General features: G+C 44.7%; 2 protein-coding genes across 5 annotated transcripts in view; both read right to left on the reverse strand.

The window, feature by feature from the left end:
• Window positions 1-10,710, reverse strand: part of LOC121717970 (echinoderm microtubule-associated protein-like 6) — a 52,373-nt gene extending 41,663 nt beyond the window's left edge. Inside the window, exons 1-2 of the mRNA XM_042102694.1 lie at window positions 9,461-10,710; window positions 6,709-6,782 (exon numbers count right to left, since the gene is read on the reverse strand). Of these exons, the coding sequence (XP_041958628.1) occupies window positions 6,709-6,782; window positions 9,461-9,657 (271 nt within the window). The 5' untranslated portion in view covers window positions 9,658-10,710. The remainder of the gene's footprint in view (window positions 1-6,708; window positions 6,783-9,460) is intronic.
• Window positions 10,711-13,792: 3,082 nt separating this feature from the next.
• LOC121718256 (spectrin beta chain, non-erythrocytic 1-like) overlaps window positions 13,793-20,000 on the reverse strand; it is a 97,354-nt gene continuing 91,146 nt past the window's right edge. For all 4 annotated transcript variants that reach the window (XM_042103182.1, XM_042103181.1, XM_042103183.1 and 1 more), the window contains 4 exons: window positions 19,530-19,738; window positions 18,269-18,442; window positions 17,910-17,952; window positions 13,793-15,772 (listed from right to left, as the gene is read on the reverse strand). In XM_042103182.1, coding sequence (XP_041959116.1) covers window positions 15,539-15,772; window positions 17,910-17,952; window positions 18,269-18,442; window positions 19,530-19,738 — 660 coding nt within the window. In that variant the 3' untranslated portion in view covers window positions 13,793-15,538. The remainder of the gene's footprint in view (window positions 15,773-17,909; window positions 17,953-18,268; window positions 18,443-19,529; window positions 19,739-20,000) is intronic.

Genomic DNA, 20,000 nt, shown 5'->3' on the forward strand with positions numbered 1-20,000 from the left:
TGACCACCATTCAACATTTGAACAAATAAAAATAATTATCCCAGAAAGTCCCAGAAAAATGACTTGAATATAAGTTAGTTAGTTATTAACAATTCATTGATAAACTTTTAGAATACTTTGAGCACTGATGCAGTCAGCATAGGCCTCTTACAGTACATTGTTTGCAGATAGGCCTACATTTCATTCCGTTTTTGATGGCAAACGCGAAACAGCGCTAAAAACAACCACCAGTGGCCAAAAAGAGTATTACATGTGTACTGTTAAGACTAGCCATAAAGAATGAATGGGGAAATTGCGGAGGTTATACTGTAGTTTGACGATGTCGTACTCCCGTGCGGGCCGGTTGCTATATAGCCTACCACGGACATGTTTTGGGGGGCCACCCAAAATGAGGTGGCGGGCCGTATCCGGCCCGCGGGCCGTAGTTTGGGGACCACTGCTGTATATGGTCATGTCTGTGTGTATACTGTATAGTCATGTCTGTGTGTATACTGTATATGGTCATGTCTGTGTGTATACTGTATATGGTCATGTCTGTGTGTATACTGTATGGCCATGTCTCTGTATATAGTCATGTCTGTGTGTATACTGTATATAGTCATGTCTGTGTATAATACTGTATATAGTCATGTCTGTGTGTATACTGTATATAGTCATGTCTGTGTATAATACCGTATATAGTCATGTCTGTGTGTATACTGTATATAGTCATGTCTGTGTGAGAGCTATACATGCTTGCGTCTGTGTGAGAGCCTGAGTGAGTGCATCAATGGTTAGTGTTGTCACTGTAAATGCATGACCCACACATTTGTGTGTGTTCATGCCTCTCTATCTCTCTCTCTCTCTCTCTCTCTCTCCATCTCTCTTTCACTACCTCTCTCCATCTGTCTCTTCCTCGGTTTCTCTCTCTCTCTCTCTCTCTCTCTCTGTCTCTCTCTGTGGCTGCTTGTGTGAGTGAGTGAGTGAGTGAGTGAGTGAGTGAGTGAGAGAGAATGTGTGAGTGTGTACGAGATGGAGTGTGTATGTGTGTGTGTGTGTGTGTGTGTGTGTGTGTGTGGTTGGGCGAGGAGAGGGAGACTACACTCTCCACAGGCAGTACACTCATGAGCCTCTGGGGCTCAGCGTTGGCTGGATGAGGATCTCTGAATCACTGGGAGCTACAGGCTAAGAGTGCAGAGAGAGAGAGAGAGAGAGATAGAGAGAGAGAGATAGAGAGAGAGAGAGAGAGAGAGGCAGAGAGAGAGAGAGAGAGAGAGAGACAGAGAGAGAGAGAGGAGAGAGTGGAGAGAGGGAGAGAGAGAGGGGGGGGGGCTCCCTGTGGATGGACACCAGGCTGCAGAGAAGAGGGGGGGAGGAAGAGGATGAGGAAGGGTAGAAAAAGAAATGAGCTGGATGGGGGTGCTGAGGGTGAATCGACATATGCCACACACACACACACACACACACACACACACACACACACCTACCTCTATGTGTATGTTAACACATTGAATTCATGCTGTATGACTGTGAAGACAGGCTTCCCACCCTCTCTCTCTCTCTCACTCTCTCTTACACACCCCCCCCCCCCCCAAACACACACACACACCACACATGACAGAGAGAGAGGCATTTCTCAAAGAGACAGCAGCTAGGTCTTCCTTCACACAAGCATTCCTTAAAGAGAGCAACTACGCTTGCCAGCACTGACTCTGATTGGTCGAGACAGGCAGTCGAGGAGTATTGGACCTGATGGGCGCCAGTGAATGGGTGCGATCCCTCCCCCTCTCTTTCTCTCCTTCTCTCTCTCTCTCTCTCTCTCTCTCTCTCACACACACACACATACCTACACGTGCACATACCAACTCTCCCATCCTCTCTCTGTCTATCTCTCTCTCTCTTTCTTTCTCTCCCTCAGCCTCTCTCTCGGTCTCTCTCTCTCACACACACACACACACACAAACACACACAATGTGTACATACAGTACAAATTCTAACTCTTTCCCCTCGCTTCTCCTTCACTCTATTTTCCCCTCATACACATACCACACACCCACCAATATCACACACACACACACACACACACACACACACACACACACACACACACACACACACACACACACACACACACACACCTGTGCCCCAAACAAAAAAAAAATATTTATGATAACATTTACGGCACAGCTGAAAAAGAGCCATTTAGCATGTTGCATGTAAACGAAAGCTCCTGTCAGCCATGGCTTACGTAATTTCACCACTCTACTGTAAATGTAATCCAAGCTGTTTGGAGAGTTATGGATTGACTGGCATACATTATCTGGCGTATACTGTAGGTAAGACGTGATAATCCCCAGCGTGGGATCAAACGGGGGTCTGTGCGATGGCTGGGTGAGCTGGGGTGAGCTGGGGTGAGCTGGGCTTTGGCTGAGTTCAGAGGCATGTTGCAGTGCAGGAGGGGAAGAGAGCTGCAGCGGGAGATCTGCAAAGTCTGGGTCTCTCAAAAAACGCTGGCTAAACACTGGCTAAACACTGGCTAAACGCTGCTGCTGCTGCTGCCGCTGCCGCATGGGAAATGGGATTATGTTACACACACACACGCAGAATACACACACACACACAGAATACACACACACACGCAGAATACACACACGCACACACACACACGCAGAATACACACACACGCACACACACACACACACGCACACACACACGCAGAATACACACACACGCCACACACACACACGCAGAATACACACACACGCAGAATACACACACACGCAGAATACACACACACACACACGCAGAATGCACACACACGCACACACATAATCAGGCCCAATCACATAACCTAACCCCCCCCCCCCCACAAAAGAACACAAAATGGTACAAATTCACACACACGCACGCATGCACGCATGCACACACACAGAGAAACACACATATTTGCAAGGCCCCCTGCAGGCGGTGGCTAAAGTGGGCTAATATCCTTTGCTTCTGCTCCATGCCCCATCTGTCATGGCTGGGATGGAGAGAGACAGAGCACAGCCGCTAACCAGGAGCTTTTTACCAACAAAACAACGCCCTCACACACACACACCTCACACACACATGCACGCACACACGCACACACACACACACACACACACATGCACGCACGCACACACACACACACACATGCACACACACACACACACACACACACACACACACACACACACAGAGGGTGGAGAGCAGTGATAGAAGGAGAGGAGATAAAGAGAGAGTGAGAGAGACAGGGAGAGGAAGGAGGAGAGGGGGGGGAGAGAGAGAAGAGAGAGAGAAGAGAGAGAGAGAGAGAGGAGCACACACACACACACACACACACACACACACACACACACACACACATCTGAGGCGACAGTGACAGTGACAAGTGACAGTGGCAGAGAGGGAGCGGCCCACAGATGTTCACTAATACTGTACATCCACCACCAGCAGTGCAGCCATGAGGCTCTGAGCTCACACACTTACGGACACCACGCACACAGCAGGGACACAAGGCTTTGATCATCAATGGATGCCAACGCCTATCATGGTGTGGTATGAGTGTATATATGAGTGTGTGTGTGTGTGTGTGTCTGTGTCCACACATCATAATTGTCTACAGTTGTGATTGATGACCAACTGTGTTTGTGATCATGAATACACACACCCACGCACACACACACACACACACACACACACACACACACACACACACACACACACACACACACACACACACACACACACAATGTAGGGTCTATTGTAGAGAATGTTCATTTACAGCAGGGCCTTAACATCATCATATTTTTCATCCAGCACACAGTGCTATAAATGGGCTGTGTAGAACCCTGGAGGGCTCTCTGCTGCACACTCATTGGGAAAGCCCTTAAATGTTCCACTTAGAACACTGAGGATACATATGGGTCTCTAGAGATCTAGAGTAAAACCTTTAAGCATTTTCTGCGCTAAGCTGAACACATTTCTATATTTCCCCCGAGAACATTTACATAAGGCTACTCATGGAGATCAAAGGATATGACTGTAAATATTCAATAACAAAAGTGAGAGTAGCTTCATTCTCTCGCTTTCTCTCTCTCTCACTCTCTCTCTGTGTGCGTGTGTGTGTATCGTGTGTGTGTGTCCTGTCTAGATGTTGCGACAGACTAGATCAGACTAGTCATACAGAATGGCAGACATAAAAAAAGAAAACAGTTCAGTCCTGTGTGTTGTCTAGATATTAGCCTGTGCTAACAGAGTTGTCCCAAGAGTACCTCTGAGGCCAAAGAGCTTTGTGTGTGTGTAGGTGTCAGTGTGGGTTCAGCTGCTTATGAGAGGTCTTAGAGTAATCCACAGAGAAATGAAAGCAAACTACTGCTTTTAAAATGACGCTGCAGGTTATGGTTATTACAGTAAGGAGAGAGGGTACAAACTGGAATGGTTTTGAGTGAGAGAGAGAGAGAGATGGGAGAGGGAAAAGGGGAATGAATAAATATATATACTGTATAGATAGATAGAGAGAGAGAGAGAGAGATAGAGAGATAGAGAGAGAGAGAGAGAGAGAGAGATAGAGAGAGAGAGAGAGAGGGGAGAAAGAACAAAAATAACTCAGGGACTACAGTACCAAAAGAACATCTACTGTGTAATTTTGTGTATTTAGTGTGTTTAGTCTTGCTCTACCATGTAAGCTACATGCCCCTTGTGTTCTCTAGAGTAGATGTTCTTTTAGTAGTGCTTGAGTTCTGTTTGTTCTCTCTCTCTCTCAATTCAATTCAATTCAATTCAATTCAAGAAAGCTTTATTGCATGAACGTTGCATGAACATTATTGCCAAAGCTCAATTACATGTACACAGAAGAGTTAAAGAGGGAAAAAATTAAAACAAATACATACTTAACAGAATTGTGGAATTCACATATAAGAGGACATAAAAGTAGACATAGAAGACATAAAAGTAAGACAACAATTCTAATAATAAGAACAAATATACAACATTGTTGGTGGTTGTGGCCTCACTGGCTGTCCCTCAGGTTGTGGCAGGCTGCTACAAATTTTGCAGCCAGAATGACCACATCCTCATTCTCTCCGAGGATGTAAGGCAATTTAGCCTTATTTGTCCAGGTTTGGAATTCAGGGAGGGTTGAATTTAGTTTATTGAAAAATAATGTCTGTATTTCCTCATATTTTGGGCATTCTGTTAAGAAGTGGAGCTCTGTCTCCACAGCCCCCAAGCTGCAGTGTGAGCATAGCCTCTCCTCTCTGGGCAGCCAGGTCTGCCTGTGTCTGCCTTTTTCAATGGAGAGACTGTGCTCACTGAGTCTGTACATAGTCATGGTTTTCCTGAGTTTTGGGTCTTTCAGTGTACTCAGGTAAGTAGCTATTGTGTATTCACGTTTTAGGGCCAAATAACATTGTAATTTAGATTGTGTTTGGGTTACTTCTTTCCAATAGGTGATATCATTTTCCTTTTCATTGTTTGTAATTTGGTTGGGTCTAATTGTTCTTGCTACTGTAACATTGTCCCGGGCCTCAGTGATGTGGGATGGTGTGAGGTCACTGAGTCTCAGGACAAGTTGGCTAAGTGGGCTCCTTCCTATGTTTTGCTCTTGGCTTTGAAGTGCTAGATGGTGGAGTGAGTCGGGGTTGCTCATTTTAATGTGTTGCCAGAATTTGAGGGCTCTTTTTTGAATATTGATGATAAGGGGGTATTGGCCTAATTCTGCCCTGATTGCATTGTTCGGCGTCTTCCTCTGTACCCGGAGGATACTTTTGCAGAACTCTGCATGCAGGGCTTCGATTGGGTGTTTATCCCAGGTTGAGAATTCATGTCCCAAACCCCATACCTCAGAGCCATATAGTGCAATTGGTTCGATCACAGTTTTAAAAAGTTTAATCCAAATTCGAATTGGTAGCTCCAATCTAATTGATCTTTTAATGGCATAAAATGCTCTTTTTGCTTTTTCTTTGAGTTCCTTCACAGCCAAGCCGAAGTGTCCCGTTGAAGTCAGAGTTATGCCTAGATAGGTGTAGTTATTTGTCTGGTCAATTGTCCTGTTGCCTATTTTAAAATTGTTGGTGTTTCCCTGCAGCTTGGAACGTTTTTGAAACACTAAGACCTTGGTTTTTTCAGAATTTATTTTTAGGGCCCATGTGTGGCAAAATTTTGCTAGTACATCCATGTGGTGCTGCAAGCCCTCTTTTGTTGGTGATATCAAAACCAAGTCGTCTGCGAAAAGCAAGCACTTGACCTCAGTGTTCTGCAGCATGAGTCCTGAACCTGCAGAGTTCTGCAACGTGTTTGCCAATTCGTCTATATAGACGTTAAACAGTGTAGGGCTTAAACTACAACCCTGTCGTACTCCCCTCCTTTGGTGAAAGAAATCAGTCCTGTTACATCCTATTTTGACGGCACACTTGCTGCTCAGATACATAGATTTGATTATGTCGTATAGTTTTCCTCCCACACCACTCTGGATCAGTCTATATAATAGGCCTTTATGCCATATGGAGCATCTCTCTCTCTCTCTCTCTCTCTCTCTCTCTCTCTCTCTCTCTCTCTCTCTTACCCCCCTTTTCTCTCTCCCCATCTCTCTCTCATTACTGTAATAGCAACCCTGCACCAGGATTCTGACATGGCTGACAGGGTGTGGCTGTGGTGATGATTCACACTACGACTGGACTGCCGACACACTGACCGCTCCTAAACCCTGAGCCGGAGGAGGAGAAACAGGGTCCTCGTTAACCTCTTCACTGACCACCAGGGCCAGAAGGTATCCCTGCCTCACCCACCACAGAGAACGTGGGATAGAGGGGGAGAGTGAGAGAGAGAGAGAGAGAGAGAGAGAGAGAGAGAGAGAGAGAGAGGGATGGAGGGAATGAGGGAGAGAGAGAGAGAGAGAGAGGGAATGAGGGAGGGAGGGAGGGAGAGAGATAGAGAGAGAGAGAGGGATGGAGGGAATGAGGGAGGGAGGGAGGGAGAGAGATAGAGAGAGAGAGAGAGAGAGGGAGAGAGAGAGGGATGGAGGGAATGAGGGAGGGAGGGAGGGAGAGAGATAGAGAGAGAAAGAGAGAGAGAGAGAGAGGGAGAGAGAGAGGGATGGAGGGAATGAGGGAGGGAGGGAGAGAGAGAGATAGAGAGGGAGAGAGGGAGAGAAGGGGAGATCTCAATCCCTATCTTCCCCACACGGGTGAGAACAGCTTGATGACTTCAGCATAATCGGACCGGACAGTTCCGCTGCGCATGTTGACCCACATGGAACGGCAGAGGAGCAGAGTCCGAGCAAAATAATTGTTGCGAAAAAGAGAGAGAGAGAGAAAGAGAGAGAGAAAGCAACCAAGAGACAAGAATAGCCGTATATCCTTCAGGGAACATCAACCTAGATAAATTAGTGCTACATCGCAACATTATTAAAACATTTCCTAATTATATGACTAAAAAAAATGGTTGCAATTTAAAAAAAGACAAGAATATTAAGATGGAAAGAAATCATTTACACACCTACAGGTCCTGGGCCATGATCAATGCACATATTTGTGAGAATAATTAGCTATAGTTCTTCTTAAGTCAGGCAGATGATGGTGCGTTTAGAATGAGCAAACAGAGTAGGCCAGTGCTAGCCTGCGGGGCCCAGCATACTCAAGTCATAATGTCCCATTCATAAATATTTAACTGGATGCACGTGTGTCTTTGTGTGTGCTTGTGTGTGTGTGTGTGTGTGTGTGCAAGCGTGCTTGTGTATGTGTGTGTGTGTGTGTGTGTGTGTGTGTGTGTGTGTGTGTGTGTGTGTGTGTGTGTGTGTGTGGTGTGGTGTGTGATCAAGAGCGTGCTTGTAGTGCAGTGTAGTGCAGTGCAGTGTAGTGTAAAGTGTGTGTGTGTGTGTGTGTGTGTGTGTGTGTGAGAGAGAGAGAGAGAGAGAGATAGATAGAAAGATAGAGAACGAGATAGATAGAAGAGAGATAGAGAGAGAAATCAGAGTCAAGGGACCATGTGTGGTGTGTGGGAAAAGAATGCTTATGTGTATGTATCTGTGTGTGTGTCTGTGTATGTGGAAAAGAGCCAGAGAAAGGAGGAGGGCGAAAGAGAGAAAGATGGAGGGAGAGAAAGACAGAGGGAAAGAGAGGGAGACTAATCGGTAGTTCACCCCACATACTGTGCCTCTCAGCTTGAGGGTGTGCTGAAGAGGGAGGCGCGTTGAGAAGGAGGCAGAGGGGGGGACTGAGCTCTCTCATGGTGACTCTAGCATTCTTCACGTCTGCTATCTTATCGGTCCATCACAGACCTTGAGGACACATGCCATGGCATGTTATGGAGAGAAACTCATGCTCTGCGGGTCTGTTCATTATTAGCATGCGGTCGGCTCTCACGAATGCCATGTTTCATAACATACAAAAAATTGTGCTCAAAAATAGATAGATGGCCTTGCCCTGTTAAAGTGAACTGCATTATGTTCTTTTCTTTTAAAGAAGTTCTAGGCGTTTCTTGGCCTGAAACAGAACTCTTGGAGTCATTTTCAGTGGTGAGGAACCCTGGACAGTTCCACAGTTGTAGAACCCTGGACCATGATGTAGAAGGATGGACAAACAGGCTTGCAGTGAACCCTGAATTCTATCGGTTATTTAACAGTTAAGCCCAAGTGAATCTTCTAGGTTTCTTTAACAAGCTGATAGTCAAGGGGATTCCAAAAGGGTTCCATAACAAGTCCCATATCAAAAGTCAGATCAGTTTGATTTGTGTAGTACATTATGCACCAAACGTTGCGTCTACGCTACAGAATAGGCATTACAATTGTGTGATAAACCCCCCCAAAAAGCCACAACACCTGCCAGCTATGGAACCTCAGAATAGAACCAAAGTGGCTATTGCTGCACATCCCGTGGATTCAACTAAAACCATCCCTACACCAGAAGACTTTGACAAGATTTGGGAAAGATTCTTAAAAGATTGTAATCTTTTAAGTAAAAGCTTGAATGGGGGACATTAGTTAAAAAAAAACTCCAATCTTTCATGATTTTTTCCCAAATCTTGTGAAAGTCTTCTGGTGTAAGGATGGCTTCATTCAGACCATGAAATCTCTTGAACCAATTGAACGTCTGTCTGTCCACGCCAGTCGGAAAGAGCGTGACATGCTGTAGGCTTCTTCAGCGCACTGCAATGGCTTGTGTTGCGTGTCGCTGACTGCTCAATCAATGACTGTCGCGCTGCTTCTGTGTTCATCCGTCTCGGTATGAACGCGACTGCTCCCGAGACGCTAGAAACCCTCCCAAGAGCTAAAACCCAACGGGACTGCTGAAACCTTTATTTACTCCCATGTTTGGTTATGTCTAAAAGCCTCTACAGCAGGCTAACTCCATGACAGGTGGTAGACAGAGACACACCACATATTGGGACGACATGCATTGCTGTTATGGAGTCACCGAAGAAACCCCTAAGTCTGTGTCGGTGAGTTTAGATTTCCTACCTGATTATGTCATCGTTGTGTCCCAAATAAAACTTCTGCGTGTGCTCCCTGGTGTTGTAGACCACACCGACACCAGCCACGAAGTACACTATCTCCTTGCCCGCCGTGTAGTACAGGTTGTTGCGGCACTGGTGCCCCCGGTAGCCGTGGATCCATTCCAAGCGTAGCTGGCAGCGAGGAGCAGTCTTGTCCGTCATGCTTTTTACGCGTGACAAGCAAACGGTATTTTTTCCCCTTTCTACTTAGCTATCCCACGGCTCAGTTGCTGCAACGACATAGAGAGACTTCCGCCGACCAGTGCTCGGCGTAGTCCATCAGCTCTGGGTAGGACCGGACAGCGGCAGTGTAGGCTTGGCGAGGAGGGAATTCCTCTCCTAGCGGAAGCTCCCTTGGCCGACAGATGATGACCGAGCGATATCCTTAGGTGTCCGTAAAATCCCCTTTGAGGTCGGCGTGGGTTCGTCAGTGCAACACCTCATTTGACATTTTGTTCAGTATTGACGTTAGACGTTAGTAAATGTTGTCCATCTTGAAGTAACACATAGCCTTCTGAATCACTGTTGCTATTCCAATAATGTTGATAATTGATATTACGGTTGACAACTCGTAGGCTACACACAGGTAATCGAATATTAATTTAAAAGATCATTTTAAAAAAAGAAGGCAGTATCAATTTATAGCCAAAACTAGCAACACTGCCCTTTCACCGGTAGTGGACAGTGGGCTACAACTCCTCGTGTAGGCTACGCTTTTAAGACGCAGCGTAATCCTTCCTATAGTAGATGCTCTCTGCAACTGACTTCACTACTACCGCCTAATACATCCTGATTGCACGATTATAACCGTCACCTCCGCCAAGCTCCGCTATTAGACGCAATATCTGGCCAAGCAAGCGTTAGTCACTCCACCAAAGGGCGATTCCGTGGTCGAGGTCGGTGATGTGTTGGGGGAAAAAATAAAACGATCGGTTCATACCCTCATCGGGATCCGTGGGCTGACACCAGTCTGTGAGAATTTTTCAATGAATTCCTCCGTATGGCAGTTCTGACAAGGGCGATTTTCCATCAGTGCCCCTACACGGAGAACCCCCGAACACTATCGCCGGTCTCACCACCGTTATCTAGGTCCGTACCAAATATTGCGATCCATTGCCGCCTAAGTTCTTCTGGCAGAAAATCAGACGGTCGTTGATCCTTACGTGTTAAAATAACACTCTTCCCAAAGCGATATATGACACTGGGAATCGTTTTCCGTGGATTATCCCAAGGAACGTTTTAGACGTAATGCTTGGAATTTTCTCACTGGCTTGGCAGGTATGTTTGCGTAAAGCTTTCAAGAATGGAGGCTCTGGTTTTTAGTTTCCTATTCAGTTTGGTTACCACGACGCCTTGTGGTTCGTATCAGATTGTGCTGCTACGTAAAAAAACGCAAAGATGATAGAGGCTCATGGTACTTGTAGTTTCCACAGCGCTGTTAAAGCCATTATTGCGGGGAACCCCTAGTCGTAAAACTACAAGAACCGCCGGTAATTGCGTTTGCGCTGTCCTTGGTACTGAATACTCTATGTGGTCGATGAAACGTGAGTTAAAGAATATCGGGAATTGGGCTACTACTTACAACACTTGATAGATATAGCCTACCTGTCCTGTTATTGAAGTTATTGAAGAAAGTCGAGTGAGATATATCTTAATAAAATGTTGACAGAGAATGCCTGTTATACCGACAGCTCCAACTTCGCCCAGGACATAAATGAGAATAAAAATGGTACCAAAGAACATCAAACTGATGGATGCAAAATGGATCATGCGATTTTAAAGTAACAAAATGTAGCCTATAAAGAAGACACAAAAGAATTAAGGTACTCTTGTATAAAGGTAAAAAGCCTTTATTGATCACTGGCCTTTATTGATCACTTTCTTTTTCTTTTAAATGTAGCCTAAGTTTGAAAGACTACTTCTCAGGTATTTTGTAACTGCTTCAGACCTATGATTCATATCTTCATAGTTGATGTTCACCCGTGCAGCATTAGATACTTTAGTTCATAATTTAGTATGTTAGTTTGGGATTTTCAACAACACATTAAATTTATATAGCGCTTTTCACGACACTCAAAGCACTTCAGTGATGGGAAACCTCACTAACCACCACCAATGTGTAGCACCCACTTGGGTGATGCACGGCAGCCATTATGCGCCAGAACGCTTACCACACCCCTTTTTTGAGGTGCGTGAGGGTGTCATTGAGCCAATTACACTGGGAGGACAATTAGGGGGCCAGATTGAATGAGCCAGGTTGAGAACTTAGCCAGGACACCGGAGAAACCCCTACTCTTTGCGAAGTACCATGGGATCTTTAGTGACCACAGTTTCATCATTCATTCAACAAGCCCCTATCCTATCCTTATCCTTTCAAATAAAGTTAATCATTTGGTAGATTGGTCTTTCAGAATAAAATGACTCATTCTACCTTTTCATCGTGTGTGGATCTCTACAGTCTAAAGGTTTCATTCATCAACAGAATACTGACCTTGAGCAGTGAATATGTACACTGCTGGCTGACTAACGCTATAGAGACACAGACTGGGGAGACGGCATGTAGGCTACTCATCATATGTCTCTATATGCTTGTGTAAGCCATTAGTACACCTGCAGATATTAATGAGAGTACGAGTATAAATGTGTTTAGCATGCATGTGTGTGTGTGTGTATAAATGCATGGTCAATGTCAGCTCAATAACATGTCCCTGCACCTGCCTATAGCACTGTGTCTGTCAGATTCAGTGTGTGTGTGTCTGTGTGTGTGTAAACAAACATCAGCTGTATGTTAATTTATGTCTGCATTTGGTGTATTTCATCCCATTGAAAGTTGAGAGTTTGCACGTTAGCTTTTGGACACACAACCAGGTTCCTGTACTGGTTCTCGTGGGACCATATGGAAGCACCATATGTGTCAGATTATCTCCTACATTCACCTCCTCACCCCTCTGAGGAAGTAAGCACAACCCCCCCCCCCCCCCCCCCACACACACACACACACACGCTCCCTAATACTAAAGAAAAAGAGGGGAGGGGGTGAGAGTGTGCAGGGGAGGGGGTGAGAGTGTGCAGGGGTCATATCTGGCCCCTCCATCAGCAGTCTCTGTCCCTCCTGGGTGATGCTGCATGGCCTGGGTTTGCACACCCACATCAGCTGGCTGCTTGTGCACCGGTCCGTCACTTCCTTCCCATCAACCCCTCTGTTTCGCCACGCTCGGCTGGATGAAGTGCTCAGCGGGTCGGGACCTCCAACTGGAGTCAGTCCACGTATTCGGATATTTTATTCTAGGCATTCCAATCTCTCTCTCTCTCCCTGTCTCTCTCTCGCCTCTGTATACTCTGTCTCATTTAGTGTCTTTCTCAACTACCATCTCTCTCTCTCTCACACACACACACACACTCTCTCGCTCTCTCACACACACATACTCTCTCACTCTTCTCTCTCTCACACTCTTTCTCTCTCTTCTTTCAAATTGATAGTAAAGTCCATGTAGTTCTTCAGGAGGGCAGACTTTCAGGCATCCGTGCGTGTTTGCAGCACCATTGCATCCATACTTGTCTGGTTTAATTGCATTAGGTGCAGGGTGGTGTGGCTGGACACCATGTCTACAGCAGACACAAATAAAGCCAAACACACACACACACACACATGCATGCATGCACACTCAAACACACATACAAACCCACACACTCAAACATGCAAACAAACACACACACACAGTAGATCCCAAACGGTTCCACTGTAATCAGATTAAGGTGGGACCGACTGTGTAATTAAATCAGTCATATTAGGCCCTTACTGCAGGGCAAATACAGCTCATGTGTGTGTGTGTGTGTGTGGGGGGGGGGGGTATCTGTGTGTGTGTGTGCTAGCTTGTCCCTGGCTGTTTCTTCAGAGAACATGATAATGGAGTTTTTTCCACAAGGCAATATTCACTGAGCTCGACGAATTCATTTCCATAGGCAGAATAATCATGGCATGTTGCAGGTATAAAAAAGTAGAATGAAATCTGCATAGATTCTTAACTATGTGCTAACTTAATTATGTTTTATTAAAATGGCTTTTATCTAGAGCATGTTACATTCACAGTTCATTCACATATGCAGCTTCTAGAACTCTCTGGGTTCAGGTGAGAAGGCATTAGTAAGACATACTGTATGAATGAGCAAATCCTGGTAATATGTCCCTACACAAACACACACACGCATGTGCATGCACAAACACAGACACACACACACAAGCACAAACACACACACATCACACACACAGGAATAAAAACACAAACGTGATCGATTGTAATGTTTAAAAGCATTTTAATGACATGGCACATATTTACCAGAGAAAGAGGGGGCAGAGGTTTACAGGTGCAGTTTCATACATCTGAAAGGCCCAGGGCCAGAGTTTACATATATACCCAGCGGCCCTGGATGGATACCATTCCTATTATGTCTTTTTTATTTATTTGTTTATTTTTTTCTAGTTTTCTGATTGTGCAGTAAAGATGAAAATTCATTCATTTTTTTAATGTCTCGGTACAATAGATACAGTGATGAAAGAAATGCACACTATGTATGAAAAGAGCGGAATAATGTAGCAAAAAAAATAAACAAAAATAAAAACAAATATTAATGCACAGTGCTGAAGCCAACAAGCAAGCAACCATATTTTTAAAGTCTTATTTCTCCCCACTTTTTTGTTTATTTTGATGTATTATTACATTTTTAATTCCCAGTAAATGCTTTTTTCCCCCACCCACCCAACTAACATCAATGTTCTGTTAAAGTGTTTATAATACAGCTAGCTTTTTTATACTCTGTACTAGGCTTATTTGAAACATATATTATGATGCAACTCAAAAAGAATGACAGTCAACAAACATATAAACAATATGGGACAAGCAAAAAGGGAAAATTAAAATGTAAAACATATATATTTAAAAAATTAGTAGGGTTACAAGTTCCCTCTATAGAACATTCTGGACAGACTGAGATAATGATGTATACATAAGTCTTGCCACCTTTCACAATCTGAACCGCAATTTTGCCTCTGGATCGGCGCGAATTGTGAATTGAAACGTTGTTCTAATCAGCGATAATCTATCATGTTTAATCTCTGCATGGAGGATCTAGCTGAAAGACTATTTGTGAAGAATTCATAATAGCTGTACTGGTAAAATGGACATTGCGCTTCGGGTCCGTTTTGACTGGAATTTGTAAATAGCATTCCTTCACTGTCGAGGAAACAAATGAGATTCTATAGAAACGATTCTATGGAATGTCGATCTGTTTTTTCAAAAGTGATTGGAGAATGCCAACCACCTCTGGCGAGACAGCCTCACAAAATTGAGGACATTTTTCAAAACTTCAAGACCCCTTTGGTGATAGACAATTACAAAAGAAAAAATAGTTATCAATAAAATTGATCCAGAAATAACATTGAAATTCAAGATTATAATACTAACAGTAACACCGATAAAAACCAAAGTATTGAAAAAAAAAAAATGAAAAATCAATCTGGTCCTTAAAACATTTGTCTTCAAGATGGGGTTTTCCCAACACACTGAACTTCCAACAGCTCAAATGTTTAATTTTTTCTTCACTTCATTTCATTTCACCTTCACTTTAAGTTTTTTATGTTTCCGGTTTTTGTTTGTTTGTTTGTTTTGTTTGTTTGTTTGTAGCAGATTTCGAACCCAATTTTGGGAACCCATAGGCACAGAGAGTGGTGTACTGGTTCTCAAGCTTGCATGCTGGAACATCACTGCTGTGGATACACACACAAGCATTACAAAAAAAGAACAAAGGAATTAAAGAAAAAAGAAATTGAAAAAAGAAGAGAGAGGGACAGGGTAAAGGAGGTGTGTGTGTGTGTGTATGTGTGTGTGTGTGTGTGGAGTGGGATAGAGGTGGGTGGGGTGGGGTGGGGTGAGTTAGAATGTCTGTTTTGACTGGAGAAGAAAAGACAGAGCCAAAGAAAGAGAGACAGAGAGAGCGAGAGATAGAGAGATAGATAGATAGATAGATAGATTGATAGAGGGAGTCTCTACTGCTTCTTCTTGCTGAAGAGGCTAAAGCGTTTTTCTTTGTCCTTCTCCTTGTCTTTCTCGCGCTTGCCCGGGCTCGACTCCGTTGTCAGGGTGACGGTCGCCGGCAGTGTTTGAGCGCGGCTGGTTGCCGGGGTGCTCTGGTTGCTGCTGGGCGTGATCTCCGACTTGTCGGAGGAGGCAGAGCCCATGCTGGCGTTCTGGATGGCCTGGATCCATGTGTTCATCTCCTCCTACGAGAAAGGTCAAAGGTCAAGGACGACTCACAAGGGCTAATGAAAGACTAACTCAACAATGACCTAAACACTAAGAGACCCATATCCATATTTATAAGATGCTCTATACTAAACCCTATACATCCTCTACTCATCCTATAGATCCTCTCTTCCAAGGTAGCTTAGCAAGGTTCCCACTAAATCGATGTCACTAAATGGCTTATACTGCGTTAGCTACCCTGAACATGATTTGCCCTGACTCCTTACTAGTGCTGAACAGCAGCAGTGCGACTCACTGTGTACCGCTTCTCTCTTCCCTTTCCTCAGTGCTAACACAGCTTACTGGGCGTTATGTAGCTCAGAGCCTCCATATGGCACTGGGCTCCGGTATGTATCACCTGCTGCATCAGTGGTGCAGCCTACCAGTGCTGTACATATTGGGTGGAATATGAAATACATTTCCCATGAGTCATCTCTCCATCCATCATCCCCGCGTTCGGATTTGACGGGGCTAATTAATTAGGCCCGCTGTGGTCCATCTGGCCACTGGACGGGGGGAGGTTAGTTAAGAGACGGCCCTCGGCGGTCCACTCAGCAAAACCAGGGGCAGATTTATGAGGCTGCATTGCAGAAGTGTGAGCTCATGTCTGATCGGGGGGTTTAGAGGGTGCACTGCATACTGTGACCACAAGGGGGCGCAGTGGAGTGGCCAGTGAGTGGTGACACTGTGCAAAGCAGCTGTGCAAAGTGGCAATGCAGGAAGGATTTAAAAAATGACTCCTAAAAATGGTCCTATAGATGCAATTTTTTTACTTATTAATTTCTTTGTTTATTCATTACTTGTTTGTTTGTGTTATAACTACATTTAAGGAGCAAATGAAACCTATCTGCAAACTCAATCATCTTCAACTAAACACTTCAAAGACCAAGGAGATGGTGGTGGATTTCGGCCCTTCAATGTGTGCAGCAAGCTCCTCAGGATGTTCTACCAGTCTGTTGTTGCCAGCGTCCTCTTCTATGCAGTAGTATGTTGGGGAGGAAGCACAAGGAAGAAGGATGCGGGGCGAATTGACAGGCTGGTAAGGAAAGCTGGCTCTGTAGTAGGAGCTGAACTGGAGTGCATCACTTCACTATCTGACAAAAGGACCCTGAACAAACTGATCAACATCTTGGACAATGAGTGTCCCCCACTCCACAGCACTATTGTTAAGCAGAAGAGCCTGATCAGCTGGAGACTTCGCTCACTGCCTTGCACAACAGACAGACTGAGAAAGTCATTTGTCCCCAGGGCCATTGAACTGTTCAATGCCTCACTTAAGGGAAGAGGAGAGATAGACTTCTCTGCATAGTCTGTCTGCCTCTTCACCCCCTCCATGTTTGGATACTGTCTGTCCACTAGCCACTTTTACCACTGTCTTTCTGCCTCATTGTTTGCGTGCTACATTAGCACATATGCATAACCCCTCCCTCCATGCCACAGCTGAACTGTGGCCACACTTATACCTTTTCTTAAAATAGTTAAATATATAGATATATAGACTTTACTTTACTTTATTTCTGCATTGTTGCACTGCTGGACTTACTCATTTGCACTATCACCATGACCACTATCACCATGACACTCATTCACACAGAGCACCTTACCTTACCTTACTATGCACAGAGAATCACAGGCTCAGTCCCTGCCTCAGTCATTGCAAGCACCTCTGATTAATTAATCACCACTATGTGGATACTATTTTTTAGTATTGATTTAGATTAAGTGTTAGTATAATTTTATATTTTATTATATTTAGCATATTCTTTATCTTCTACTGTCCTTATTGCTTAGTTGTGTTTTTATATTATATACTTTAATTACTCTTTCTGCTGTTAAAGAATGTGTTTGTGTTGTCTGTATGCTGCTGAGACCTTGAATTTTCCCTGGGGATCAATAAAGTATCTATCTATCTATCTATCTATCTATCTATCTATCTATCTATCTGCAAATGGTACATCTGTACTGAGGTGGCATCTGCAGGGCATCAAGCCCTGGTCTACAGTATGTATATATGGGCACAGGATCAGGCCTGTCTGTCTGCTGGTCACTAGGGATTCTGCTAAACTCTATTTCAGTCCAGCAATGGAAAAGATGAAGAGAAGAGCAGTGACTTACATCGTCTTTGGCTTGGAAGAGATACTCGTTACCATCCGTAACCCTGCAAAACAAGAGACGTTCCCGTTAAAAAAAATAATATATATATATATATATATTCCTGGTATTCCCAGTTCCTGGGAGAGATACAACAAAGTCATGAATACTATACGCCTCTAAGAATACCAAGTCCAGAACTGATCAATCAGCCTAATAAATAAACCAAATCAGTCAATTTATTTAGGGTGCAAAATCGCAAAGTGGGATTGTCCCATCATACACTTCACAAAATGAAACAATACAATAAACTGGCTAATATCCAATAATAATGAGGCCCATCTATGTCAAGGTCTGATGCAGGCTGGTGCCTGAGCTCTTACTTGAGTTTGAAGACGTGTTTCTTCTTCTTGTAGTCGGTGGCCACTTCGCACACGGCCTCCCTCAGGCTGACGGGGATCTCGTTGTGGTAGGGGATGCCCTGACTGGCGTTCTTATTGTCCTTGTAGAAGCCCATCTCTTGGTTGTTGATCACACAGTAGACGTTATGCCAAGACCTGAGGGGGTGGGTGAGGTGAGGGGGAAATCAGATTCACTGGGTCAGTAAATCCTGATGTTGACAAATGACAGGCCTTTATGTCAATTAGTTATTTATATGAGTACTCTATACAACCCATCTTTTAGGATCAGCTCGTTTGACTTAATTGGGGAAGGAGGGGTTAAAGATATCCGAATATTGAGCATGAGGGAGTGTTGTCATATTAGAAAGCAATCTCTCTCGACCAATCCCTCCCAAATAGAACTTAGCAGCAGCACTCACAAAGAGCTGTTAAAGCTGTATAGCTTTTTGTCCAGCCGACAAAACCAACACAACTGCAAACACATAGATTTAGCAATTTTAATTTCTATTTTTAGGATAAATCCACAAATCACTAGAGCAGCTGTGTAGCTTTTCCTCCAATCAATACCCACAAGGTAAGAAGCTCGCTGCAAACGTGCACTTAGCTGCTGACTGAGCTACTTTGAATAGAAACAATGGCTCTTGTAATACAACTGACATGTGTAAGTCGCTTTGGATAAAAGTGTCTGCTAAATGAATAAATGTAAATGTAAATGAATCACTTCTCATGCCGCCATGCTGTGCTGTGCTAGCTAGCTAGCGAGCCGAGTTGAGCTATAGAGCTTTTCCTCCAATCAATACCCACAAGGTACAGAGGCTGCAAACGTGCACTTAGCTGCTGACTGAGCTACTTGGAATAGAAATACTACTGAGAATTCGATCACTGCTCATGCCGCCATGCCGTTCTGTGCATGGGGTGTTGGTAGCGTAGTGGCTAAGGAGCTGGGATAGCATACAGGAGCCTGAAAAAAGTTGTGGGCTCAATTCCCGGCTTCCACCAATTGTGCCCTTGAGCAAGGCACTTAACCCTGAGTTGCTCTGGGGAGACTGGCCCTTGTAATATAACTGACATGTGAAAGTCGCTTTGGATAATAAGCGTCTGCAAACAAATAAACATGAATGTAAATCCAATGTGCTAGCTAAATTAATGAATGTGAATGTAAATGCAATGTGCTAGCTAAATTAATGAATGTGAATGTAAATGCAATGTGCTAGCTAACAAGTCGAGTCTAACTGAGCCGTACCGGTTGGAGGCCTTCTTGTTGTGTCCCTCCCACTCGTGCTTGCGGTGCAGCAGGCCCTCCAGCTGGGCGGCGGGTGAGTCCTGGCCCTTGGCCGGCAGCGTGGAGGCCTGGCTGCCCCCCTTGGCCCGCCGATCGGAGGTGGGCGACGGGATGGGGCTGGGCTCCTTGGAGCTCCGCTCGGCCACGCCGTTCACTATCTCACCTCCGTCCTGGTGGAGGAGGAGAGGAGAGGAGGAGAGAGAGAGATGAGGGAGGAGTGGAGAGGAGGGAGGAGTGGAGAGGAGGAGAGAGGGAGGGAAAGGAGGAGAGGAGAGGAGAAAAGGGGACGGGGAGTAGGGCAGAGGAGAGATGACAGGAGAGAGAGAACATGTAGAATAAAAATATTGGCGTTACTCTCTTGTTTACACAAACTGTTGAAGAGATAAAAACATACATAGTCATGCAGGGAGCACTGTGAAAGTGTTTTTCTGT

This window comes from Alosa sapidissima, chromosome 9, assembly GCF_018492685.1.
Source record: "Alosa sapidissima isolate fAloSap1 chromosome 9, fAloSap1.pri, whole genome shotgun sequence".
Classification (NCBI taxonomy): domain Eukaryota; kingdom Metazoa; phylum Chordata; class Actinopteri; order Clupeiformes; family Clupeidae; genus Alosa; species Alosa sapidissima.